This window comes from Mangifera indica, chromosome 11, assembly GCF_011075055.1.
Source record: "Mangifera indica cultivar Alphonso chromosome 11, CATAS_Mindica_2.1, whole genome shotgun sequence".
Classification (NCBI taxonomy): domain Eukaryota; kingdom Viridiplantae; phylum Streptophyta; class Magnoliopsida; order Sapindales; family Anacardiaceae; genus Mangifera; species Mangifera indica.
Window position 1 is genome coordinate 3,852,231 of NC_058147.1, and position 27,265 is coordinate 3,879,495.

General features: G+C 35.9%; 4 protein-coding genes across 14 annotated transcripts; 2 read left to right on the forward strand and 2 right to left on the reverse strand.

The window, feature by feature from the left end:
• Positions 1-1,025: 1,025 nt before the first annotated feature.
• Positions 1,026-3,307, reverse strand: LOC123229565 (probable inactive poly [ADP-ribose] polymerase SRO3). The gene is made up of 4 exons (XM_044655474.1): positions 2,223-3,307; positions 1,895-2,136; positions 1,679-1,797; positions 1,026-1,536 (listed from the first exon to the last, which is right to left on the reverse strand). The coding sequence occupies exons 1-4, from the start codon at positions 3,290-3,292 to the stop codon at positions 1,435-1,437; spliced, it is 1,533 nt and encodes a 510-aa protein (XP_044511409.1). The 5' UTR covers positions 3,293-3,307; the 3' UTR covers positions 1,026-1,434.
• A 1,204-nt stretch (positions 3,308-4,511) lies between these two features.
• LOC123229320 (RNA-binding KH domain-containing protein RCF3-like) lies at positions 4,512-9,130 on the forward strand. Of its 3 annotated transcripts, XM_044655065.1 has the most exons (10): positions 4,512-4,668; positions 5,396-6,145; positions 6,408-6,833; positions 6,919-7,170; positions 7,399-7,456; positions 7,550-7,737; positions 7,916-7,995; positions 8,091-8,202; positions 8,604-8,755; positions 8,883-9,130. In XM_044655065.1, exons 2-9 carry the CDS (start codon positions 5,441-5,443, stop codon positions 8,745-8,747), a joined length of 1,965 nt encoding a protein of 654 aa, XP_044511000.1. In that variant the 5' UTR covers positions 4,512-4,668; positions 5,396-5,440; the 3' UTR covers positions 8,748-8,755; positions 8,883-9,130. The 3 variants fall into 3 exon arrangements, with proteins under 3 accessions (XP_044511000.1, XP_044510998.1, XP_044510999.1); XM_044655063.1 differs by having other exon boundaries at positions 7,399-7,737; XM_044655064.1 differs by having other exon boundaries at positions 7,399-7,737; positions 8,893-9,130.
• Positions 9,131-9,438: 308 nt separating this feature from the next.
• Positions 9,439-14,102, reverse strand: LOC123229321 (amino acid permease 6-like). Its single transcript, XM_044655066.1, has 7 exons — positions 13,643-14,102; positions 13,319-13,552; positions 13,142-13,235; positions 12,810-13,027; positions 12,553-12,695; positions 10,122-10,349; positions 9,439-10,057 (listed from the first exon to the last, which is right to left on the reverse strand). Exons 1-7 carry the CDS (start codon positions 13,743-13,745, stop codon positions 9,632-9,634), a joined length of 1,446 nt encoding a protein of 481 aa, XP_044511001.1. The 5' UTR covers positions 13,746-14,102; the 3' UTR covers positions 9,439-9,631.
• A 2,207-nt stretch (positions 14,103-16,309) lies between these two features.
• On the forward strand, positions 16,310-26,556 carry LOC123229322 (protein FAM135B-like). 9 transcript variants are annotated; one of them, XR_006504852.1, is made up of 17 exons: positions 16,328-16,505; positions 16,906-17,290; positions 17,380-17,465; positions 18,147-18,301; positions 18,425-18,489; positions 18,621-18,824; positions 19,020-19,074; positions 19,683-19,928; positions 20,028-20,161; positions 21,314-21,500; positions 21,609-21,668; positions 21,754-21,984; positions 22,425-22,683; positions 22,770-22,975; positions 23,782-23,832; positions 25,810-26,209; positions 26,306-26,556. XR_006504852.1 is itself a non-coding variant. In XM_044655068.1 (16 exons), the coding sequence occupies exons 2-16, from the start codon at positions 17,199-17,201 to the stop codon at positions 26,098-26,100; spliced, it is 2,319 nt and encodes a 772-aa protein (XP_044511003.1). In that variant the 5' UTR covers positions 16,321-16,505; positions 16,906-17,198; the 3' UTR covers positions 26,101-26,556. The 9 variants fall into 9 exon arrangements, 5 of the variants coding, with proteins under 5 accessions (XP_044511006.1, XP_044511003.1, XP_044511005.1 ...); XR_006504854.1 differs by lacking the exon at positions 26,306-26,556 and having other exon boundaries at positions 16,310-16,505; positions 22,748-22,975; positions 23,785-23,832; positions 25,810-26,117; XR_006504853.1 differs by having other exon boundaries at positions 16,312-16,505; positions 22,748-22,975; positions 25,810-26,556.
• The last annotated feature ends 709 nt before the right edge of the window (positions 26,557-27,265 follow it).

The following is a 27,265-nucleotide window of genomic DNA, read 5'->3' on the forward strand; positions in this document are numbered from 1 at the left end:
TTCTCAACAACTTCAATGCTACACCAATAAGCAAACTTAAAAAAAGGCACTTATCATCGCCGTGCTTTAGCAAAAGAAGCATTATTTAGCAGAGTGTATCAACATTATATTATTACTGACCTGCAATTGGCTGGCGCTCTATAATCACTGAACCAATAGTATCAAACAAACATTTAACTAACAGTCATCCAAATCCAAATGAAAAACACTAAGAAGTTCCGTGGAGTAAGAATGTGGGAAACCAGTATCATATAGCTGCACACACATCCAAGGCTACATATCCCAAACTAGTAATATCCAACTTTGTGAGTATCTTCAGCCAGTTGTCAACTTTGGAAATAAATAATGAACCATAATAAAAGGCATCAACCGTGTTAGTGCTTCTCAACTAAAAATATTTCGATCTTCCATTATGTGAAATGAAACTTTTCAATCCCCGTTCTTAAAAAGGAAATGCAATGCCCAAAAGACCACTTAAAATATGATTAACAAGCAACAAATCACTAAGTTGATATATCAATCCTGTCCACTTGTTTCTATGTCACAACAACACAACTTCTAACCAAGCAAAATTCATATAATCAGGGCTGCAGCAGTAGTGTAACCAATGGGGTCAATTGACCCAATTGAAAATTGAAAATATCTAAATTTTCTATTAAGTTTTTATTTTTTTCTATTAATTTTTTATTTTAACATACAATTGCATCCATTAAATATATATTTGTGACCACACTAGATAATTTATAATACTAAAAATTATTAAATGAAAAATCAGATGTAAGTCATGTGACCCCACTAAAGAGAAACAAATAAAAAAATGTAGAAGCGAAAAGTGATATTAGACCATGCTATAAAAAATTTAAGCTTAGAATTTTAATTTGCCCCGCTAACTAAACTTCTTGACTGCACCTCTGCATATGATACTATCAAAAGAAAACAGCCAAAAATACATTCAAAGCACAATTGAGCTAGGCATCACCAAAGCTGTTGGATGTCATCAAATATTTATATTTCACAGTATACAATCGATCAAAAAAGTTGATGTTGACGAGTCAACTAACATTAATCAATATACCATGTCTATTACAACATAAGAATATACAAAAGATGTAACTTCAATTAACATAAAAGAATGGAAGTTTCCCAATAAAAAAGTATGCATAGCTTTTCCATATATGGTGGGGTAAGAAAAAAACTACAAGATAGTTTCTATTTGTTCAATATCCAACCTTTTTTCTTAAATCTTTCTATTCCTAGTTGTAATTACCAATACATGTGAATGTATATTTCTTCAATATCCAACCTTTTTTTTTAAATCTTTCTATTCCTAGTTGTAACTACCAATACATGTGAATGTATCAATGAATAGACTGTGACTAAAACTTCAAAACCAAATGCTTCCAAGTTCCAAATGAAAGAATATGCTGAGAAAACTCAGTCTGAGGCATGGATCTCTTGAATTGCAGATAGCAGTATCTGATCCCCAGCAATTGATCGGAACTGTTTAAAGAAGCTATCTTTTGCCAGCTTCCCTGCCTGTACTCCGGCACAAAGACAACAAAGGAAACTTCTCAATGTCAAATTCTCTTATGCAATTCTAAACCTTACAAGAAAATTAATAGAAACAGTAAAAATGTTCCTCAAAGAGTCAAACAGAGCATGCCACTCGATCACTTACCCTGAAAGTATGGTACAAATTCATCACTTCCTGCAGTTTGGAGGGAGAAAGTGAACTCTTCATCTTTGAGAACAACTTCTCCAAGGGATACTTTGTACGATTAGGTCCTTTAAATTGGTCTAATATTAAAAAAAAAAAAACAGCTTCATTTTATTCCCAAAAAAAAAAAAACACCAAATGACAGATGAAGTCATATAAAACAGAATTTGAAATTACCTTGCAAGTGATCAGTCGACCTATAGCTCACAACACACTCGGGAATAACATGTCTGTTCATGTTACTTGGCCACACTACATACCACTTTGGATTCCTCGGATCATCAGAACCAGTATCGAAAACTAAGCTAGATGGATAACACTGTTGAGCCCCCGCCTCAACTTTCTCCACATTTCCCAATATAACACGACATAGTATCAAGTGCTTCTCACCATTCTGGTCCGCCTCAGCTAACCGGGCACTAACATAAACAAATTTCAACATTAAACACTGAACACTAAAAACTAATAGCAATAAGCAAATAAGAGACTATAAAATATAGAATACCTCAGACCGGGCAATCCGACGGGTGACAGATAAACGCCGATCCCATAAGTCGAAATCTGGCTTGGCACACCGAAACCATGGGCTAGAATGCTCTCGACGCCTCTTGATGACGTGCCGTGCCACGCATACACTGTATTCGACGCGCCACGAGCTGCTTTTGTCATCTCAATCTGCTTTTGAAACACCTGCAAACGCGCTCTCTCCATATGACCTACACGTGTGCACTGGCGAATGGAAGTGACAGCCACGGCGGCATCGAATTTTTTCATTCCGGCGAGAAAATAGTTTCTTACGAGTGTATACGCTTTGTCTGTTTCTTTCACCAATCTTGTATTTAGCCATCCAGAACAATCTGCCCCCTGTGTGTTTAAACGCTGCCGTTTTAACCCGTCTTCTGAGACTTCGTTGTCTTCATCAACCATCTCTCGCGGTCTCTTGTCCATACCATCCTTAATATTGATCTCGATCTCGACTTTAGTTGTATTACTTTCTGATTTCTCAACACAATCTTCATCTTCTTCCCCGAGAAAAAATGTTGGGAAAAAACATTTACCGTTCACATCGATCCACGCAATCGAGCATTGTTTCCCGGTCTCAAAATCAATCTGTACCATTCTCAGAAAATCAAACACGTACTTTGACCCTTCAATTGTAACAATAACCATTGGCTTGCGCTCTACGAAACTGTACTTGACAGAATCAATCACTTCGTTTGAGAAATCAATCCACGAGCCATTTTGATAATTCATAAGCCGACGTGGCGTAGCGCTGCGCCAAAATTTGTTATCGTTTTGAGCCATAAAATGCGCAGAACACAGATCCGGAGTCCGGACGGAGCATTTTGTTGCGGGGTAGGATGGTGAAGATGATGACGACGACTCTGACTGTGATGGTGACAGTGAGGGCTTTGGCGTTGGAACCCTAACAACGGTGGATTCCACCAAGTTCTTAGTTGGAACAGCCATGGCTTTTCTACACTTGAATGACGATGGCTCCCCGAGGATTGCGCAATTGACAAGAACTGGCAGAACCGAAGAAACAGAGCCCTGTGTCAATTCATTTATACTCATTTTGGGGAAAAAACATGCGATTACTAGAATGACCCTTCTGGTCGATAAAGATAAGACCATCATTGGATGTGATGAAGGGCTTTTTTGGTAATTCGGTGTTGCATGAAGAAGATTTTATTATTAAGTCAACGAAGTTCTTGCGTGTATCGGAACTTAGCTTAGTCATAAATTGGAGGGTCTGCTTTGTATTTCTTCGGCCCAAAGAAATCGACAAAATAAAAAAAAAAGTTGAATTTGAATACATGTTTGGAACCTTATTCTCTTGAGCTTTCTTCTCCGCAATTATTATTTTATTTTTGTATTGGAGAATAAAGAGTCATAAGAAAGGCATCGGGTTCAGTTGACACCAACAGCTTAATTTGATTCTTCGGTTGATATTATTAGATTTTAAATTGATTCTTTGATTTGTTGTAACAAGCTGACCTTGGTTTATTGAGATTCTCCTTCAAACTCAATTCATATTGGTTAATTTTTGTGTCCTCCACGTTTTAACGGCCCTCCCGCAGACCTAAAATCCCAAATTCCACGTTGCTTGGAAGACAAGTTATGGCCACCTTAGACTTAGGTATCAATTATAAATACAGGATACGACTTTGGAACTGAATTTTGTCTATGAAAGTTTTTCCAAATGTGTGGAGGATGACTTGGGACATTAATTTTGAATAAAGATTGCAACCGGTTAGGTATCGGTTGAATAACTTAATCCTATTCCTATCTCTATATGGGAAACTTTTCTTTTTCTTGCCATGTTCTTGATGTGAGGATGGTGAAATTTTTTTATCCTTTTTCATAGAAAAATTTCTCTCTCTTTTCCCATTTTCTTAAAGAAAATTTCTTGCACTTTTTCCTTCTCGTTCTTACTAAAAAATAATATAAAAATTAAAAAAATATATAATATATGAAGGTTAAAAGATTTTATTAAAAAAGAAATAAGATGTATTTATCCTAATTTTTATTATATCTTTTACTTAAAAAATTTTAATCAATTTTTTTTGTTCTCTTTTTTATTGGAAATCCATCTCCGTTTACGGAGGAGCAAACTAAAATCTTGCAGGCCGAATAAACATCTCTAATTGAATCCTTGCAACTTCAAATAATAACAATAAAAAGAATTTTCAAACATTTGAAATAAATTATCGTATTGTACCTTTACTAAAACCGATGAACAAAACGGAACCCGGTTCTAGGCCAACCGAACCGGTCTATAAAAACCTAGTTTAAATTAATACATATTTGGGTGGAGGCCTATTTCTTCCTCATTTCGCACGAAACCATCTCGATATTTTTAGCTGATAATCACAGAAGACCACCAGAAATTCCACTGAAAAGTACGAGGAATCGGATTGACTTGCTTCTTTGATATTTTTTAATAGTCTGTGAGTATCTTTCTATGCATATTCTCAGTCTTATTCAACTTCATATTTCGTTCCATTGAAATGTCATATTACCTACTTCTTAAATGTCTGACTATTCTTTTTTATTTTGTCGATTTTGATTATATGTACTAGCGGCTGGCCTGAAGTCAAGTTATGGTGTTCTTTCTTTTTAAATGAACGATGATTTTTTGCTTTTATTTTATTTTTCTTTATCTTTTTCTGATGTGATTCTCTAACAGTGAAAATTAAAATTACAATGCACTCATAGAAAACGATTAAATTTTCCTACTGAATATATGCTTTATTTTTGACTTGAAATGTTGAACTCTAGTGTTCCATTGGGAAGTTGTTGATCATTCTTGTTTTGATGGGGATTTTTTTTTTTCCTCTGAAGTGAAGTTCATTTCATGTGATTTGATATTTTAATTCTTTTCTTATACTTAACACTTATAAAGCGGTTGCAATTATGTTTATTCTGCGATGACGTTAGGTTACTTTAAAGATGGTAGAGAAGAGAGAAGATCATGTTATGATATCAAAATGGTGTATGTGAGAAAAACTAATAAGCTTATTGAGAGAAAAAAAATAACATTGTTTATTTGATGAAATGGTTGATTTACTTCTGGTTTTCTTGTAGATTATGACCATTCAAATTTTCTACTACTTTAGATTATTACTAATGACCTATTTCTATATTGAATTTCTTTTTTCGTTTCCTGTTTTCCAGGATTGTGCATATTAGAGTGAAAGAAGGCTGCATAAGTTTGTAAACATGTCTGTTCCTTTAACTCCTGCTAAACGATCATCTGATCGCAGCCATACAGAGTCAAATGGGAAAGGGAAATGGCAAAAATTGGCTGGCAATTATTCGCAGGATCAGTCTTCGAAATCCTCCGATAGTGATGCTACAATCCGCGTTCTCTGTCCAGTTTCAAAAATTGATGGCATTATTGGAAAAGATGGTGAAACGATATCACAAATTAGTCAGGAAGCTGGTGTAATGATCAGAGTTGAGGAGATTGTTCCTGGTTGTGACGAGAGAGTGGTTGTCATTGCTGGCTCTTATAAAGAGTCAGAAGCCAGTACTGAGCACAGCAAGGAGGGTGGTGTTGAGGAGACCAATGCAACAGAAAAGGAAGACACTAACCTGAAAGATAGTGAAAATGATGCAGACAAGGAATCAGTTCCTTTGGCTGATTCTAAGTCTGAAAGCCAAACTTCAGATTTGCAGAAGGCTTTGTTACTTGTTTTTGAAAAAATTGCAGCAGAACCTGAGACAGATGGAGGTGATGAGGAAAATAAAAATTCTTCAATATTCATTTTGAGATTACTTGTGCTTTCTAATCAAGTTGGCTGCCTTTTGGGGAAAGGAGGCAGTGTAATCAAACTAATGTCTGCTGACAGTGGGGCACAGATTCGGGTTCTTCCAAGAGACAAGCTTCCTACTTGTGCATCAGCTTCTGATGAAGTAGTTCAGGTGACTCATAATACTGTGTGTGCTGCATCATCATTATTTGATTGAACTAATGCTTGGCTTAATTTTCAAAGCATGTTTAACCACAGTGTTCTGATTTTTAGCCCCTTGTCTTATCGTTACTTCAGTTCCTAGTTCTTGAATAATCATATTGTTCATGTGACTAGTTTGCTACTGTATTTATAGTCATGAATCTTTCTTGTAGAACTATTAAGTTCATATCATTAATAAATGTACATTTGACAATTTTGTTCTTATGTTTTAGGTCTCAGGAGAGATTGATGCTGTTAGGAAAGCTCTTCAGTCTGTTTCTCAACAACTTTTAAAGAATCCACCTCGGGATCATGATTCTTTCCCTGCCAATCTGACTGGGCAATCACATCCCCCTAACCATTCTTTCGGTTCTCAAGGAGCAACTCATGCTCTTGGGCGACGGGATGGTACTGACGTTCATTCATCTAATACCCCGTTGATTCCTAAATTTCATGAGAGCAGCATGCCTAGCCGACTGAAGCCTTTGCAGGAACTTCTAACATTCCGCATTTTATGCCATGATGAGAGAGTAGGAGGTGTCATTGGAAAGGGAGGATCAATAATAAAGTCTCTTCAGCAAGAGACTGGATGTGAGATTAAAGTTCTGGAAGCTGTTTCTAATACAGATGACCGCATCATTGTTGTAGCTGGTCCAGCTGTATGTTTTGACTCTTTGTGCTGTCATTAATGTTTTTGCATTAGGTCAATTTTCGACCACTCTGAGAATTGATAAATAATTGCAGCACCCAGATGATAGGATTTCACCTCCACAAGATGCAGTTCTTCGTGTGCAGACCAGGATAATTAGGGCAATTCCTGATAGCAGGGAGCAGGTTATGGCAAGGCTTCTTGTATCCTCTAATCAAATTGGCTGTCTTCTTGGTAAAGGTGGTGCTATCATATCAGAGATGAGAAAGTTAACTGGGGCTTATATTCGCATATTAGGGAAGGATCAGATTCCTAAGTGTGCTTCTGAAAGTGAAGAAGTTGTTCAGGTGTGTTTTCTCTTTGATATGGTCGAGATTGAAAATTTTCCCTTCTTTATGTATAGGGAGTATCATTTTCTTGAAATATATATGTAGATGTTACCTTCTTACTGATTGTGGACATGTCAGTTTACATGATATTTTTACTTTAAAGGAGTAGCTTACTATATTAATAGTCTGACTTTTCTAGATTTTTAATGTGCTTACTCTGTTTTATGGTGGACTCTGTGCTGATAGATTAATGGAGAATTTGAAGCAGTTCAAGAGGCTCTTTTGCAGATAACAACTAGATTGCGTAATCATTTTTTCCGTGATGCATTTCCTTCAATGAACCATCCTCTAAATCCTACCTTTCTGGATCATGTACCTCCATTTCCTTCATATGTAGGAAGGAGGGAACACTCACCTCCAGGAATGTATTCTAATTTAGGCCCATCATTTCCCAAGTTTGATGTTGGCGGCCCACCTCGACATGCTGGTTTTCATCCCCATGATGATCGTTCTCTTTTTATGCATGAAGCTCGTAGACCAGGCTTGGCCCCTCATATACCTGAAAGGAAACCATGGGGTGCTCAGGTACTGAACTATTATGGTACTTCTTGTTTTAGTTTTTGCTTAAACTTTGAGGTGCATTAATCTTTGACATAGAAGTAAGTAAGGTTTCATAAGCATAGTGTAGATACTAGAGAAGTAAATATGCAGCCTTTAACTGAAGCTATGAAGTTACTGGGGTGTTTCATGTGCTTGTTTGCAGGGATTTATTGAAGGTGGTGGCTCAATCGGTTTGCCAGATTTTGCTGGACCTCCTCACAGAAGGATTTTGGGTTTTGGAGGGTATTTTCGTTTAAGCTTTTGTATCTGATTCTATCATATATTTAGGTGACGTGACCATGAAATTTTATCATTATTCTTCATTTTTGTACTTGTAGAGGAAGCCAACCTGCTATTATAACAAACACTACTGTTGAAGTTGTTGTCCCTCGTTCTCTTGTTCCTATAATTGAAGGAGAAGATGGTGCATGTTTGAAACAAATTCGTCAGGTATGTTCCTTGCCATCTGCATAAATTTTCAGGGAAAACTCAGTCTTCTTATCTTTTTTTTGGTCAAGTAAATAATTAAACAAAAAAAATAAATAACATGAAAAAAAGAAAAAGAAAATATGATAGAGCAAAACCCTGGTCAAAAGGCCTATCCTCAACTAGTCAGTAGAGATCTTTAGCGGCATTATTTTTGCATCCTTGGGGAGTTCTTGGAAGCTATCAACAAAGTTTGGTTTTTTGGTATAGAGTATGCCTCTTCACCCTGATAAAATTTTTTGTTCCTACGCTTTTAAACTTATTCCCTTAGTTTCTATTAATATTCTGAGCGGTTTCCATCCACAATTTTAATTGAGGTCATTGCATTGTAAGACAATACTTACCCTCGATTAGTGCTGTTTTAGATCTCTGATGCGAAAATCACTATTACTGAGCCCAAGCCTGGAGCAACTGAAACTGTGATCATTATATCTGGGACACCTGAACAAACTCATGCCGCACAGAGTCTTATTCAGGCATTTGTAATGAGTGAGACAGAATCTACTTGAGCTATAAGGTACTATTCTGTTATTCAACCATCATGCTTGAAGATATTTTATACAGTTAATAATTTTCTGTACATTTCATATATGTTATTGTGTATTTTTTATTATCATATAATATCTTGATGGATTTAATTTTAGTGGTGCTCAGTACCTGTTGCTAAAATTTAAGCCCTCAAATGAAGATCATGAAGAACGGAGATCGGCAGAAATTTGTGGCTACAGTCTTCTGAGTATGAGTACATTTACTTACGTGGATAGGGACAGATTTTCGCTTTATTAAATTGTTGCATCATAGAAAGCATTCCTCTTCCATGTCACATGAATATTTTGATGAAATTATATCTCAAGTCGAAGACATTTTGAAAAGAAAAAATCTTTCCCACTAACATAAACATTTTAGTGGTTGAACTTCTAATTAACATCAAGGGAAATATTATAACTCATGCTGTCTTGTAACATTTGTGCACTTAGGTGAGATCCGCTTTATCGATAAAGGTTTATTGATAAAAGTTGTTTCTCTCATAAAATATTGGTTGTCACAAATGTTTACATGAATTGAATTAATTTAAATGTGCTCTGTAAATGCATCCTTTGGCCGCATACTTATGCTTAGGGATTGTACAAAGAAATGTATCCTAGATATTGTGTTCGTAGTTACCTCTAGGATTCATGTGGCAAACTTTGGGATAGTTGATTTAATGTAATTTTCAACTACTGAACTTCATTAGGAAGTTGATGATACGTCAAAAAGGCATTTGTCCATTTGTTATGGAGCTGCCACTGACAACGTTCTACTTTGGTAGTTTAAGAAAATCGGTTACAAACCCACGAAATTGTTCTTTATTTTAAACTATTACATATGGCTCCTAGGAAGGTTACTTGAAAGACTATTGCTGAGCTTGGAAGGGCTTGTATGTCTTGAGGCTCTGGATGAGGCCTTGAACGGATCCAGCAAGGGCAACAAGTGATACAATCAAGCAAGCCCAATTTAGTATTTTCAGCCATGCCCAAGCGCAGGAAAATTTCTGCATTTTGGACCTGGCAATGTACATCTCTATGGGGAAATAAACCGTCAATGGCCAAAATGAAGCCGCTCCAATAAGGCCGACGAAGTCATTGAAGAATGGGAATATCATGGCTATTATCGCTGTCACAATAACGTATACTGTCCTCCACACCAACCTGAACATGTTCACATAATATACCCCCAAAAATGGAATGTTAACACCATGCTCAGTGTTTATGAACTTGCTTTCTGGGTAGCGTTTGCAGCTCCATTTCTCTACAAAGCCAAATAGGGGTTGGCAGAAGACCTGCGGTGATGAAGATCGTGTTAGAGCCACAAATTATATACACTGAAGGTTTTCAGGAATTTACCTGGTAACCGCCAATTAGATGCACAGCTATGCACACATTCGCTATATCAATCAACCAAAAAGGCTCGTAGAATCCAAAATCAGTGAGGAAATTCCCAGGTGCGATATTTCCAAATGCTAAATAACCAATGCAACCACACAGTACATAGAACAGGGTCGTCGTTGAGACGGCGACGGCACTCGCCCTTTTCATGGATTTGTTCTCTGGTGGAGTGGACTTCAACGTGTCCTGCAAGCCATATGGGTTTTAACGATCCCATTATATTGAGGCCAAAAAATAAAGGTCCAGTTATTCATACCTTTATCAGTACTTTGAAAATGTTTAAAAAATATATATACTTGCAAAGGGAGAAGTCCATTCAGTTTGTCTTCAACGAAGTGAGATAAAGTCTTCCAGACATGGCTCTAGAGATGACAACTGGGTCAGGTCAGCCCTCGTGCTTTCCACAAGCACAATATTTTTGGTCCGACCCACTTAGGTCTAATATAGAAACCCCAAATTGTGCTCTGGGCCCTGAGATATAGTCTCTGGGGCGGCCAAGTACTGTGGAACTATTTTTTTAATTTTTAATTAATTTTTTTTAGATACTCCTTTGGCCTATCTGATTAAACTCATTACTACAACGAACTAAAATAATAATAAAAATTAATTATTATAATTAAAAAATGAAAAAAATATTTTTTAAATCAATCCACATAAAATCCATAGACCGATTTGTTAAAAATTCATACGACACAATTCGAAAACATTGATTGTGTCTTAAACCTTGATCTAACATAAAAACCCGTAAGTGATATGTTTTGACATAACCCAACATATGAGTTAGGTGGGTTATGCCAATATTGGTCTGGTCCGATTCAATCTAATCTACAACCACCGTCAGATGGGACAAAAGAGTCCTCGAGTAACAGTTGTATGATAACAGGTACTCACATAAGAGCATGGGTTTACAATTCTTTCTGGGCCAAACGACTATTTCCCACCCAAGGTATGCTGTAATGACGAGTTTTCACCCTTTAACTATGGAAACACCAAACACCCACCCATGGCCGGTTAGATTTAACCAAACCCTAACGGTGACAAGGGTAAAATTGTCATTTTCTCTAGAATATTAAAAATAAACTAAAATAGAATATATTTTGCCCCCCTAAACTTTAAAAACTAAAATTCCCCCCCCCAGCCTAAGTTTTCAAAAATCGCAGTTTCACCCTCCCGAAGCATTGCCGACGGTCTCCGGCTCCACTGCCGACGGTCTCTCCCTCCCGAAGCATCCTCACCTTCCAGAGAACTCTTTCCTCCCATTTGGACTTCCAATCGGAGTCGGAGAAGCTGTGGAAGACGAAGAACTTCGTCGGGGAAGACGACGTCTTCCCAGACGAAGACGAGACGACGAGACGACTCGTCGTCCTCTGGGAAGACGAGTCGTCTTCATCTGGGAAGACAATCGTCTTCCCAGACGAGGAAGACGAGATCGATCGATCTCGTCTTCGTCGTCTGGGAAGACGATTTCTCTTCCCAGACGGCTTATCTCTGCGTCGGATACGTTGAGGTCGAGTTGAGAGGCGCCGTCGGTGGAAGAGAAACCGTCGGGAGGGGAAGACGGCCGGTGATGGCGCCGGAGAAAGCGACGGAAAAGGGTTTGGAAATTGGAAGGGTTTGGAAATAAACCCTAGGGGGGGGAAATGCAATTTTTCAAACTTAGCTTAGGGAAAAAATGTTAGTTTTTAAACTTTTAGGGGGGGAAATGCAATTAAATTTACCACCGTTAGGATTTGGTTAAATCTAACCGGCCATGGGTGGGTGTTTGGTGTTTCCATAGTTAAAGGGTGGAAACTCGTCATTACAGCATACCTTGGGTGGGAAATAGTCGTTTGGCCTTCTTTCTGAGAAGGCCACCAGAATCACTGGACTGGACCGGACCAAAATCTATTGACGGTGGACCACAGGAATCTTTGTGGGTTATAATTATCCCAGCCATCACCACAGTACTTTATGGTAAACCTTATGGCACCATTGCCTCTTTCTGAAAACTCCGCGTATCCTTCAAGGTCAACCTTATCTAAAGTTCTTTACCGCTTTTCATGAGGTTTCATTTACACACAACACACATCAGGGGCCATATAGTTTGGCCCGCCACCAAAAGACAGACAGACGCTTATTTTCTACATTGATCATAATCTCTCCTATAACGCTTTTCAATATTTTAATGTATTTCTATTTATACGTTACTAAGCTTTAGACATTCCGACAAAGCAGGATTCACGTTATCAAGCATCACCTCTGGCTCTCTGTGTTTTATTAAACTTTTATAATCTTCAATCAAGATTTGCCCTACATGATGTTTGGTGGAACCTGACAGACATCAGATTTGCACATGTTCATGTAAACAAATGTAAATGTTGAAATGATTTGACATAAATTAGGAGCTTGCCTGAATTTCAACGAGCACTGTAGAGTAGGCATAAGCAAAGGCAATATCTCCAATTGCCTGGAATGTTCTCCAAACCTTCTCTGCTGCCGTCACGTCTACCCCAATTGTGGTTCCCGTAAGAGTTGTTCTTCCTCGCGAACCACCTTCACATTCATATATATATATATATATATATATATATATATATATATATATATGCATGGATCCTCTTGTTAGAGTTAATTAAATTAAAACAATTCAAATTTCCTTATTTTTACCTGCAGCTTTGGCTATGGAAAGGCCAAGACCTATGGTGGAATAAGCGAACGACATAACGGCGGCGATAATTGAGAGCCATGACAGCTTGTGGAAATTCGGTATTTGGGAAAGAACAATCTGAATGCAGGCGAAGGTAATCATGGAGGTATTGTTCGATGTAGAGCACTTCGCATGATGATGCCCATTTTTATGGAAACAATTTGACCTTTTGATAGCTCTGATAACGAAAAAAACAATTTCTTAATTAATTAACTTGAACAATTTACTATGTGTCATTCAATGCCTCCTCGAAACTTGAAGAAAGTTTCACTCAGTCTTGTTGACTACTTACACCATACTGATAGACGCAGTGATGGTATAACCAACAGTAACTCCAATGATATTTCCATACTGAGCCAACCCACACAGCCGAACTTTCCCACCTCCTAGAAGAGAAGTCTTGATTAATTAAATAGCTGGTTAGTTAAGCAGAGAAGTTGGGAAGTTTAAGGAAGACGAAGCAACGGACCTAAATTGGCTCTCACAACATCCATGTAGGTGTAGTTTCTTTTTCCGGTAACAGGGTCCGGAGACCTGTAGCAATCGGCGAGCAAAGTGGACGTGAAATATGTGATGAATGAGAAGGCTAAGAGAACGGCTGGTCCAGCCACCCAACCAAGCTGAGCTATGGCCCATGCCAATGACAGAACCCCAGAACCAATCACGGCCGTTATAATATGGGCACTAGCAGTTATCCATGTCCCTTCAAGGTTCAAAACATAAGAATATAAATAGTATAAATCAAGCGAAAAAAAAAAAATGAACATATATGGGCACGTTTAAGCAGTAATACCAGTTCTTTTTTCTCGGCCATCATCTTCAACAAAGTTCTGATGATATGCTTCAGGGTCTTGTTGTTCGATAAATACAGTGTTCTTTTGCATATCTCTAGCCATCTGTCTTTGAGTTGTTTGAACTGAAACTGTTTACGAAGTAGGAAGTGGACAATGAAATGAAAGTAAGTCCGGCTATATATTGAAGAAGGCAAAGGGTCCCGATTTATGGTCCTGGTAAATGAGTAGCAACAACTAACAAAGTTAAAGACGGTGTCGTATGGCAGTCAGGAGCTGTTTCCCAAGTACATATAATAATTAAAAATAGAACCTCTGGCCATTGCTAAGAACTCGGGCTTTGATTGGACATGATTATATAGAAACAGTGGTCAGCAGCACCTTCAATGGTGAGTTTGTTTAGTCTTCTTTCTAATCTCACTTTGGTCCCCACACAATCTGTCTGTCTTTCTTTCATCCATCCATTGATTTAGCTTCTACAGTAGCCATCTGTTCATTGGGGAGAGAAAGTGAAATCTAACGTTTGACTGCCGACTTTCTTAGTCTTCGTCATAATTTTGGATAAAAGTCGGTTACATTTTCCCTTCAGACTTCTGAAACAGCACGAAATTTCAACATTTCATGAGGTTGTGATGTAAGTGAATGATGCTGGCATGACTTCAATTCAAAGTGAGAGATTAAACTTTTCTTTTTCTTCTGGTGCGCTGAAGAGAGAAGTTAATTTGATTTTTTCTTTTTTATCAATCTGGTAAGATCAACCTGCAGAAGTTTTACAGGCAAGTTCTTTCCTTTGAGTAATTCAAATTCTTCAAATTAAGCATCCGTGATTCTATTTGCTTCCCCTCTTTGTATGATTATTGATTAATGTTAAAATCCTGAAATATGAATTTCAGACTGAGAATATTACCCGTGTGAGCTAAATTCTTTCCTCCTTTCAATTATTCCAGTCGAGCAAAAGAGCATCTTAAAATTTACGTGTTAGTAAATGCATTACTTATTATGGTTATATGGAAAAATTGACAGATTCTTGATAAAGGGTTTTACAGAAGTAAATAAAATGGAGCGTAGATTGAGAAATTTATCAATAAAAAGAGTGAAAGACGTAGATTGGAACGGGACCGGTGTATATGCCTGGACTCATAATTTAGTTTGTAGAAGTAATTGTTGAATCTTTATTATGACAAACTTAATTACGAGGAAGATGATAAGAAATAACTAAAGTAAGAAATGTCTCCACTCCATCAAGTAGTCAATGAGAGCTTAAACCAGCATCTTTTTCTGCAATTGGGATGGTGGTGAAGTTTACCAAACTCATCCGTTATTCTGCATAATGCAGACTGGTGGAAAATGACAGTCTCTGGTCTCTGACTCTTCAGAATGGCTGGAGTTACGTATTCAAGCTTCGGAATGACAAAAGTGAGTAAACAATAGGACAATAAATGTACCGTATTTTCCGGCTAAAGCCACTATCATTTAAGAGTTTAATAAACTTATCTCCTCTAATGTGCGGCCGCCCAAACACACCATATTTAGGCCCAATTTCCTCTTAAGCTAAGCTTTAGAGATACCTATTCTTCTTGATCACTGTAATTAGTAATGTTGCAACATGTGAACACGTATTTCTTATATGGCCAAAAGACTTTTTTCCATCGTGGTTTAGTGGATTATCAAATTTTTATACGTTAAATTTTAAAAATTTATATACCCACTTGTCAACTGTTAAAGTTAACAAAATTTATTAGTTTTCAAAATATAATCATCATTTAACCAGTAATATTAAAAAATAAAATTTTATCTCATTTTTTTAACTTAGTTTTAAAAACTGATAATTTTTATATTTTTGTTTTAAAAACTTATATTTTTCCCCTCTAAGGTTTCATTTCTTTCCCCCCTTTCTTTGGCTAACAGTCCATCTTCTTTCTCTGTTGGCATTTCCTCCCAACTCTCGGCTGAAAACAAATTATCAAATCAAGCATAGGTCATATGCTTCATCCATTCATCAAATGTTTTGAACGAAGAGAAGCGATGGTGATCAAAGATGAATTGAAGCATGGGTCAATGAAGCGCACAACCCATGCTTTGGTTTGATGATTCATTTTTTATCACCATCTTTGATTTGTTTTTGGTTGGGAGGCGCGAGGGAGCATGGTAGAGAAAGAAGATAGGTTGTTAGCTATAGAAAGATTGTCAGAGAAGGGAGGATAGAAATTAAACCCTAATGGGGAAAAAAATAAAATTTTAAAATTAAACTAAAAAAAAATTATCGATTTTAAAAATTAAAGTGAAAAAATAAGGTTAAGTTTTACTTTTTAATATTATTAATTAAATAATAATTATATCTTTAATATTAATAAATTTTATTAATTTTAATAATTAATATTTAAATTTTTTAAACTTAACGAACGAGATTTTGATGACGGTGAAACATAGGAATGGAATAAGGCTTTTGGCCTTCTGATATTGCTGCATAATTCAGCCAAAAATAAATAAATAAATAAAATAACCAGACATTTTTAAAGAGTGAAGAACAAAAACATTTGGCCCATGAAACTCATTATAAATAAGCATCAAGATTCTCTAGGGAAGCCTACATTTAAGAGACTAAATATTGGGCCTAAGCCCAGGAACCTTCTTTCGATGGGACTGAACGGGCGGGGGAGTGAGGCCGCTGCAATGCCTTCGGCACAAAACATCGTTATCCACAAGTCAACTTCAACGTAAACAAAAAAATATTGACGTCACCGTGAAATTGATGGCTGCGTTCAATTTTGACATCAAAGTCGCGTGAATCACGACAGCATTATTCATTGCAACAAAAGTAACCCTAACACTGTTTCTGTTTCAAATTTGCAAATCTGAAACGCGGTTTGTCCTTTACCTTTTAGATTCTCTATTAATAGCATTAAATGATCCCTATTATTGATTTTTTTTTTTGAACCAATTTCCTATGTAATTATACTTATGTTTCTATCTGATTTTCATGCTCTTAATTGCACGTTTTGTGATTCTTTTGATTTCAGGGAGTAAAACGTAGCTCCACTGTTTTTCATAATTTATGTGATTTTTTTATTTGTTACTTAATTTTTATTTTAATGTTGACTGTCGTCTGAATAAGTTAGTATGATTATATTAAAGTTGGGGTTGATTTTATACTTGTTTTTATTGATAGGTTGCAGCTATATAAAGTTGTTAGGTTTCTTCAAAATATATTCAAAGTTAATGTTGCGTGGAACTGATCACTGATATCATATTTTCTTATCTGCAGCTGAGGTTAATTTATTATCTCAAGATTTGCACATTTACACCAACACTAATTGATAGTGAGAATTCTTATGGGGTGTGGTCCTAAAGGTGATGAGTATGGGGGATAACTTTTTCTGTAGCTCGATATGACTTATATGATTGAGAATCCAGTTTTAGAGTGTTCTATAAAGGATTTGTGGAGTTCATACAAGGGGGCTAATATTCGTTTTATTAGATTGAAAAGGAGGATGCAAGTTTTGGAGGTTTTAGAATATTAGGGTTCAAAAGAAGTTGTTGCTTAAGAAGCTGGCTTCCATGAAGATTGAGCCTGAGGACATGTTTAAAACCGTTCAAGAGGTTGCCATTTATGTTCATAGGTTTCACAACCTTGACCTGTTCCAGCAAGGGTATGCAAGTTACAATTTGTTCTGTATAATTGTGATTGTTTTTATCTTCTGTTTAACAAAGCTGCAATTTATCATTGTGATTTAATTAGATGGTATCAAATAAAGATTAGCATGAAATGGGAGAATGATGACAATTCTTCTTTGGGCACACCGGCAAGAGTTGTACAATATGAAGGTAAATCTGACCTTTATTTTACTCACCTCTACTTACTTATATAATAGTTTTAATGTAGGAAGTAAAATCTGACATTTTATTTTTAGTCTTTTTAAGTTAAGATTCTCAATATTACATAACGTCAAAGTGTATCTTACATGACATAAATTTTTATTGTACCTCAATCTTCTTTTATAATAGGGTATTTAATAATAGTGGAAATCATGATATTTTATTTTTGGTGTATCTAAGATTACAATCACAGTATTATGAGTCACCTAGGCTTGTATTTGGAATTATCACAGTTCCTACAATAGACTCAAACATAAGCTTGTTTTTTATGTGAAGTTGGAATGTTTCTCATGGATTCTTGTTGTTCTTGCAAGCTGATACTTAGTATTTTTTTTAGCTCTAAAATTTGATGATTCTTACCTAGGTGGGAAGTTACCATTGGGGGACAAAATGAATTTACTTGTACAATGCCAAAACAGGGCATGTTGCTATTACACATAAGATGTTGTGAAGAGCACCAGAAAAGAAAATTAATAAAGTGGGAATCACAGATGCTCAACTTCTCTATGCTATTTAGTCATTGAACAAATGATTGAGTTTTTGATCTTTCATTGTGCCTCCGGCGCTTGATAGTTTTTAAGTTCAATTAAGAGCTAAAATCTTAAAGTGGTGACATTTAATGAGCTGCAGCTCCTAATCTAGGTTGTGATGAGATATATGGAGTATGGAGGATCAATGATAGAGACAACAGTTTTTCAACACAACCTTTCCAGATTAAATATGCAAGGCAGGATATTCTTCTTTCCATCCTGATTTCATTCATTCTATCTCCGAGTAAACATGAGGTAAATCTCCCTCTTGCTCTTCTCTTTTGAGATATGAAAATTTTTTTATTTCTTCTAGAAGTGGGGGAGGAAAGCATTGTATTGATGTCATATGTTGGTATTGATATGACATTTTGTTGATAGGATCCATGTGCATCGGCTGTTATTTTGAAGTTTGAGCTAATGTATGCTTCAATCTTGGAAATTGGGTGAGTTGACATAATCTTTATGTTGTTGATTTTCCCATTTAGTTGGGGCTAGTGTTCTTTCACACCCTTTGATATTTGATGTTTTATAATTGAAATTATATAGCAAACAGTGAGTGTAATGCTATGTGCAGGTGTGATTTGCAGGCTTCTCTGGATGCATGTTCTGCTGCAATCCATGAATTTCGGATACCTCCTAAGGCTCTTATGGGATTGCACTCATATTGCCCTGTCCACTTTGATGCATTTCATGCAGTGCTTGTTGATGTGAGCATTCATTTGAGTCTACAGAAAGCTGGTAAAGCTGGTTCTCATACCCCTGCATTGAATGTATCCAGGTTTGTTACAGAATCTAGTTCCTTGTCATGATTTCACCCTCTGTGTCTCCTTCTTGTGGCACTTCTACCACAACCCCGCCCCACCCACCACCCCCCCAAAAAAAAGTTTTAATCTCTTTCCCTTTTCAATAAATTTATTTATAGCTTGTTCACCAACTAATTCTTTTGCCATATTGGTCAACGAAATTATCTCAGTGATACTTGCAAGGCTGAAGATGTTGCTGGTGGGATCATTAATGCATCTGATCAAGTATGTTTTGTTTTTCTCAATTGAATTTTTGTTGAGTTAATTTTGTCTTCTCTTGCTCCCATTAAACAGCTACATGTGGGTTATGTCATTCACTCTTATCAGGCTTTCTGTACATTTGTTTCTTGATGACACTATACTGTTGTATTTATCTTTATGTAGAAGCCAGTTTATGCATGGTCTCTTGGGTCTCCTGGGTTATGTGCATATATAATTGCAGTTAGCCCAGGCTGTTGTTTCTACTCTATGTTTACTGGTATTCATGCTTTTTCGAGAAAGAAAAAATCGACTGTGGTGCAGCTTCTATTCAAGGCAGCAGTGTAGTTTTTGTTTTATCACTTGTTATAATTTTTTTTTGCAGAGTTCAATCAGTAATCAAAATTTTGTATGGAACTCTTGCTATTGATCTGTTTCAAACACTATCTTCTATTGACAAATATGAATTTTTGAATATTTTCAAAGTTCTGATTCTCTATTTGCTGCTAAATTCTTAAATTTGAACTCAGTGATTCACATGTATTGTGATGCTTGTAGCTTTTAGCTATGTTTCTACAAGTTTCTTGGCAAATGATCATCTCATTTATTGATTGCTTGCTTTTGGGCTTGACTAGGCTTTGGGTCAAGTGGCTTCTGCAGATACAAAACCTGTTTTGCTTGTTAAAGCACTATTAGATTCCCACAATACATTACTTGAAGATCTACAAAAACTTAGTGTAGCAATTAATCAAGCTATAGATATGTCTGAGTTTATATCTGGAATGGATGCTATAAAGTTGTCTCATCCTATCTTGCAAGTGAACCTGGGTACTACCAGTGGTGAAGTTTTGGAACAAGGCAAGCCACAAAATTGTTTCGAGGTCATTGCTCAACTCGTGCATTATATCTTGATTCTATTTTTGAAATTCTATAATTTCTGGTTGATTTTTTTCATTAACATTACTGTAATTCTTGAACAGAATGCAGAGGGTTCTCTGGATTTTCGAAGGGATCTATTGCTCTGCAGCTTATCAGAGGAAAACCTAATGAAAATTTTTGATTTTTTGGGCAATAAAGTGTTCTTTTTGTGGAATATGTTTCTGAACTTTCACAGGTTTGCCTTTATTCTGCACTATCTTATGATCATATTCAGACATCTGTGATCCCAATTTCTGTACAGTATCCTAGGGTTCTATATTCTTCTAATCAATCAACTTGTTTATTGATGATAATAGTTGCCTATTGATGTTTGATCGTTATAATTAACTAAATACCCTTCTGATGTGACTTATTAGTTTCCAATAGTTGTATAACTTGCTGATGCATGCTTCATGAATCACATGTTAATGGATTGTATATATGTTCAATTAGAGTTGTCAGCAGATGATAACATATGTTACTAGAGTTTTTATAGCACTATGATTCAAGAGGCACAAGTAATCTTTTGAAATGCTAAGAGTACTTTCAAAGTTTAATTTTTCAAAATAGTGAAAATGTAGGTTACTTCTTTTAATCAAGCTAGATTTTATAGGCAACAGTTATATAGTTGTGTTATATTTTATTTATATTAACTGAACAACATTCAGGGAAAAAAAAGTAGTTGATCCTTACTGCAGATGTTACATCTAACCACAATTAATATTTTTCTCTGTGATCATATTAGCTAAAAGGAGAAGAGATTTCCAAATTGATTAAGTTGATATGCATCTAACAGCCTTTTGCAGCTGGGAATGAAGACTCTCTGACATAAAACTTCATTCCCTTGGTTGAATTTTGTTAATATAGCAAACACACTGGAACACATCTCACCACTGGGACACCCAAATTAATGCTGAAACACCTTGTCTTTCCTGATATATTTGTTAAAATCACTCATGTTGCAATGGTTCCTCAGTGTGTCTGATTCTATGTTTGTATGGTTTGTGCAGCAATTACATCCTTGAGGATACTCTGACAGCAATACACTATTGCTGATTGAGGTGGTCTATATATTTATAACTGCTGAAGTGGATTTTTATAGATAGGAAAAATTTTGTCCTTCTAATAAAGGTGCATTAGACATGTCAGTTAAGGAGATTTTATCTCTTGATGAAGATGCTAAGTTCTATTCAAATTTTAAACCTTCTTTGACCCCCTTCAAAGCTAATGTGATTGATCTTCCTATCCTTCACTAATTATGAGTTAATAAAAGATGAGTCAGGACATTTGATGTAGTTGCTAGATTATTTTGAGCTTGTATATTTGCTGATATTATACTTCATTACAGGGCTAACAGTAGAAAGATACTGACATATTTACGCAATGCATGGGCCAAGGATCGGAGAGCTGAATGGTCTATATGGATGTTGTACTCTAAGCTTGAGATGCCTTATCATTATCTAAATAGTGGGCTTGAGGAGCCCCCCCACAATGGTGTGCATGAAAGAGTTTCAAGTTTGTTGAAGTTGAATGATGTAAATTCTGATACTCTTCATTTCTCATTGCCAATGTGTCTTGGCTTGTTAGTGACACGCATCAAAGTATCCATGGCTTAATCTGTATTTTTCTTTTGTTCTACCCAGCCTGCCCAGCTTGCAGCAATGCATGCAGAACTTCACCGTCGAAGTATAGCACAAATGAAGGTCTGTAACTGCTCTTGCAGGTGGTGCTTTGTGTCTATTAGTTTGCATGTATTTGGATTTACAGGAGAGTTTGATTTCCATGCAGATCAACAACCGGTTCATTCAAGATATGCATATATTTCGAGATCCTTCACATATTCCTATAGTAATTGTGGAGCATATCATGAATACTTTTAGCGAAAATTCATACTTAAAAAATGTGGACCTAATAGGTGGGCATGGCCCTAGCTCCATATCTGGAAAACAGCTACCTGGTGCTAGCCCACCACAACAAAGTCGTGACTTGAAGGTTGTTGTCTTCGTGCATGGGTTTCAGGCAAGCCCTTACTCTCACGTAGCTTCTTCTTAAATTTGTTTTCTCCATTGCTTTGTTTCTTTTGTTTTTAACCTCTATTCTTTATAACTGTCGCCATAATTTTGAATCTCGTGACTGTTATAAAAAGTATCCACTTGTTTAATAGCAAAAATTAAAGGCTATATTGAAAGAGAAAGGAGATAAAAAAAATGAATCAGAAGTCGCACTTGAAGCAGCCAAAATATGCACTGGTCATTGCTCAAGGATCTGTACCTAGAATACCATTTTGTTGATGCATACATTGGAGATGCTGGTCTTCTATTTATGTTCTTACATAATTGAAGAATCCTCAGGATTTATTTGTGCTTGATAGTATTAACCACCTTCAATCAGATATACAACATATAGCTTGAAGCATGTATCAATTGATTAACATTGCACATCAGTTTTGAACATAATAGGGACATCATCTTGATTTGCGGCTTATTCGGAATCAATGGCTTTTGATAGATCCAAAGATAGAATTTCTTATGTCAGAGGTGAATCAAGAAAGAACATCTGGAGATATAAGGGAGATGGGACAAAGACTGGCTCAAGAAGTGATTGCTTTTCTTAAAAAAAAAATGGATAAACTGTCTAGATCTGCTGCCCTAAGAGATATCAAGCTCAGCTTTGTTGGGCATTCAATTGGAAATATCATTCTTAGAACAGCATTAGCAGGTAAACGGTTATAGCTTTATATGCTTTTTATCTTTCTTCTTCTGAGTTTTTAATTTGGTGCCAGATATGTACTTTAATTTCTGCAGAGGGGATTATGGAACCCTACCTAAGGCACCTGTATACATACGTTTCTTTATCTGGTCCACATTTGGGGTATCTTTACAGTTCGAACTCCTTATTCAACTCGGGGCTGTGGCTTTTGAAGAAGTTTAAGAATACACAGTGCATTCATCAGCTCACTCTTACAGATAATCCTGATTTGCAGAAAACATTTTTCTACAAACTTTCTAAGGTACTTCAAATGCTTTGAGCTTGCATAAGAAGGGTGTACTGGCTTTTTTCCCCCCACATTTTCTTGAGAAGAAATCAAACCATATTTAATTGAGTAATTTATTGTGGAAATTGCAGGGAATAACCACCTTCATTACCATATTCAACTATTGACCCCAAGTGTGATTGTGGATTTGACCCCTTTTTGTAAACAAAAAATAAATAAATATGATTAATGTTAGGTGCACTTACAATGAGGAATGCTTTTGAATAAATATCCCAATCAGCAACCAAAAACTCGCTAACTTATTTCCTTGTTCTCTCAATTATGGAATGGACAAACTCATTTGAAATAATATCCTGCAATTTCTAGAAATTGACTTGAAAAATTGGTTTTAAACTATAAACAGAGATTTCCTGCCATCTGAAATCTTGCACCCAAAAATTTCCCTTGAAGTAGTTTGGATTGTGATGTAATGAGTGAAATTCTTAATTGGAGGTTCAGCAAAAAGGGAGTATAAGATGGTCGAGAGATATCTTGTCTTGATTTTGATTGATACCACATAATTGTCATAAGGAAAAGGGAACATGTGACAAATTGGGTGTAAAAAATTGTTGAATAACTGCCAAAGGGGTCATTTAAAAAACTAACCTTATCATGATTGGAGGAACTACGGCAGACAGATACCAGAAAATATGCACGATGAACATATTTGGCTGCATTGTGAAATAAAGATACTTAAACCTATGTAGATTAGAAGATCAGGTGAAGTGTATGTTTTTTATTTCTTTACTCAGGGTCTAAAATAGTTAATTTCATTCTTTCAGCAGAAGACATTGGAAAATTTCAGGCATATAATTCTGCTATCTTCACCCCAGGTATTAACTTTGTTTGCATGCTGTTTACTTATCAAAATTGTTACAGATGGTTTCAAATATTTGCCATGGTTGCATTCTTGCCATTTGCTTTATATGAACAAGTTTACTCTTTAAAATTGCTATGAATTATTTTTGGGATTCATTGTGATTACACTTACTTTATATGCTTTTGACCTTATTCTTTCTAGTGTTTGTGTGGTAACAATATGTTAGGAACTTGACTGATACATACCCAAAAAGAGTAAACAAACACAACAAATAAATAAAACTATTTTATTGATAAAAAGGGATTACAGTAGGATAAATCAACAACTCGGGGCCTAGTGGCTCCCCAATTTTGGCCATTTTAGGCGCCAAAATCCTCCCTAATCAGTCTTAAGGCTGCCTACAACTAGTTGCCTAAAACTAATTATTCTTTCTTTTCCCTTTTTCGCAGCCGTAACTACCTTTTATATACTAAATCTGTCTCCAAGACCCTAGTTCTTAACATTAACCATCCTTATGACAATCATCTTGTCCTCAAGGTGGGAAAATTGAAAATTTTTTTTATGTATTTTTTATTTTTTCTTGGATTTGTTTTATTTTTTCCTCTTTTTTTGGGAATATAGTATCTTTATTTTTTGTTTTCTTTTTCTCTCCCCCCTTACGCTAGTTGTCCAACACCTTTTTTTTTTTTTTTCGTTCTTTGGTCTTCCTCTGTGTCTTCCTTTTTTTCTTTCTTGTTTTTCAACCATTTTCCTGCCTTTCCAAGTTCCAAGAACGTTCCCAGTGTTGATTCAGCTCCCCCATCACGTTACCTCACTGACTCATCTTTTCTCAATGATTATTCATCTTCTTGACAGCCTTCACTGTGACTCTTTGACTTCTTAGCCATTTTCCAACAACTCTTCACCACTCACCACCCTTTCTAGCAACCATAGGTCTTCCGTTTTGCCAATTCACCTTCCACCAATCTTAGATGTGTTGTTTCACCTTTGATTTGGCCCATCTTGTGCCAATATGCTCATCCCATGGCCTTCCATATTCTAACAAGCTTTCTCTGGTGACGATTCACCTTCTCCCTTGGCGATTTTCCTTCCACGACCTCCTCCCATGCCATTTTGTCTTTCAGCCAATTATCTAGATGTTGATTTACCTTTCTCACCATTTTCAATCACCTCCTCTGTCGGAATTGTGTCGGAATTGCATCAGAAACTCTAGATCTCACCTCTTTGATACCATTTGATAGGATTCCAACTAATTTCAATAAAAAACAACAGATAAACAATGAAGATGGGTTTTTTTTTCCTTTTATAAAAGGGATTACAATAGGATAAACTAATGATTCGAGGAGTCGAGACCTCTCAATTCTGGCCAATCAAGGCATAAGAACCTCTCTAATTAGTCCTAAACCGACCCAAAAATAAAATTTTCTTCTCTTCCTGTTTTTTCAACCCTAACTACCCATTATATGCTAAATCCTACACTCTAAAATTGGGATATGTGTCCCCAAAAACCTTATCTCCAAACACAATCATAGTACCCAAACGTGGGGTGTGGCATTGATAGACTAGAAGTCCTACATGTTGGCTATTCCCAGGTTAATTTGTATCAACACTAGGAATGTATCTGTACACCTCCTGTTACAATATAGCCTACACAGTTGTAATTACTTGAACATGGTTGCTGCAACAGTTGTCTTAGTTGTGTTTGTTTCATGGTTATATTTACTGGAACAGGAATATAAGAATTGGCTGTCTGCTGTTCCTTAGTGTATGACAAGATTAGGTTCTTGTTAAACAATTAATAATCCACAAGGATTGGCACTGTTGAACAATTTGCTCAGCTTCTCATCTAATAAGAAGAATGTTTGTGAATGATTTCCGTCACAACATTGGTTGATCTGTGGGATGCTTAGAAATATGATGGCCTTTCTAATCTGTTGATGTCATGTTGTTCCACTACCTATTGTTCTAATTATGATCTTGTGTCACTCAGGATGGTTATGTTCCATATCATTCGGCCAGAATTGAACTGTGCCCGGCAGCTTCATGGGACTACTCAAAAAGGGGCAAAGTATTTCTGGAGATGCTGAATAATTGCTTGGACCAGATTCGTGCCCCTTCCTCTGAGCAGCGTGTGTTCATGCGTTGTAATGTCAACTTTGATACCACAGCCTATGGCAAAAACTTTAACAGTATCATTGGACGGACTGCTCATATCGAGTTTCTAGAGTCTGACATTTATGCAAAATTCTTAATGTGGTCCTTCCCGGAAATATTTCAGTGAAACATGTGTTTGTGTTACTTGGTCACAGTTCGGTTTTCTATCACTTACCTCCAATTAACAGTTACTGTGAGGATGGATTGGTACATACAAGGAGCGGAGACACAGGCCGGTATTAATCTGCTATTTTGTATCTTCATTTAGCGAAATCTGTGTTTTAGTGACACCACAGGCCTCGAAGGCTTGAATTGAATTCATATTGTCTCAGGCTAATTGTCTATTCAGCAATCCTGTGCGGCACATATCGGCATAGCGGGCTTTTACAGTAGACTTTGGGGGCAGCAGGGAGGCTGAATGGATATTTATTAGCCATCTAGTTTATATAGACATAGATTTATAGTTACACATACTTATGGTTTTGGCCATTTTCCTAGGAACATGGCCATTCAAAGTGGTAGGAGAGGTGGCCATTGTGAGTTATTAATTGTTATAATAATAATTTCAATGTTGGGTTCTTCACTGCATTCCATTTTGGATGAGATGAGCTGGTTAGAGCATAGAAATAAAGTTTTATTCCAAGTTTTCTGACCTCACTTCTCGTTTTAATTCATTTGGGCACTCGAACTGAGTGTTGGACTCCACACGGGCTAATGCAATCCAATAAAAAGTCATATTATTATTATTATTATTTATAATTTCATTGAAAATATCTATTATTATTATTACAATGAAAAAAATTAAGACCAACAATCATAAGAAAACTTTCACTCTTAGTATAAATAATATAATTTTATTGAAAATCAAATATAAATGAGGCTTTTTATTAATGAAACAATATTAGAAAGAAGTGAAATTACCATTTTATTTTATTATTTATTTTTGTAAAATTATCAAGTAACTTTAAATTAACAAACATTACAAATAATCTTTTGACTATTTAAATTATATAATAAATTTTCTTTTATTTTCCTTTTTTTTTTTAATTCTTACCTTTTATTCCTCTATTCTTAAAAAAATGAGTTGTATAATTATAAATTATAGCTTTTTAAAATATTAAGAGTTTTCTTAAAAAAATTTTAGGGTTATTGAAATTTTGAAAAAAGTTTTAAGGGTACTTTATAAATTTTTGAAATATTAATCTATCCCTAATAGTTTCAAAAATGATAATTACATCCCAAAAAATTGAATTGAATATGACAAATTATGAATATAAATATTATATTAAAAT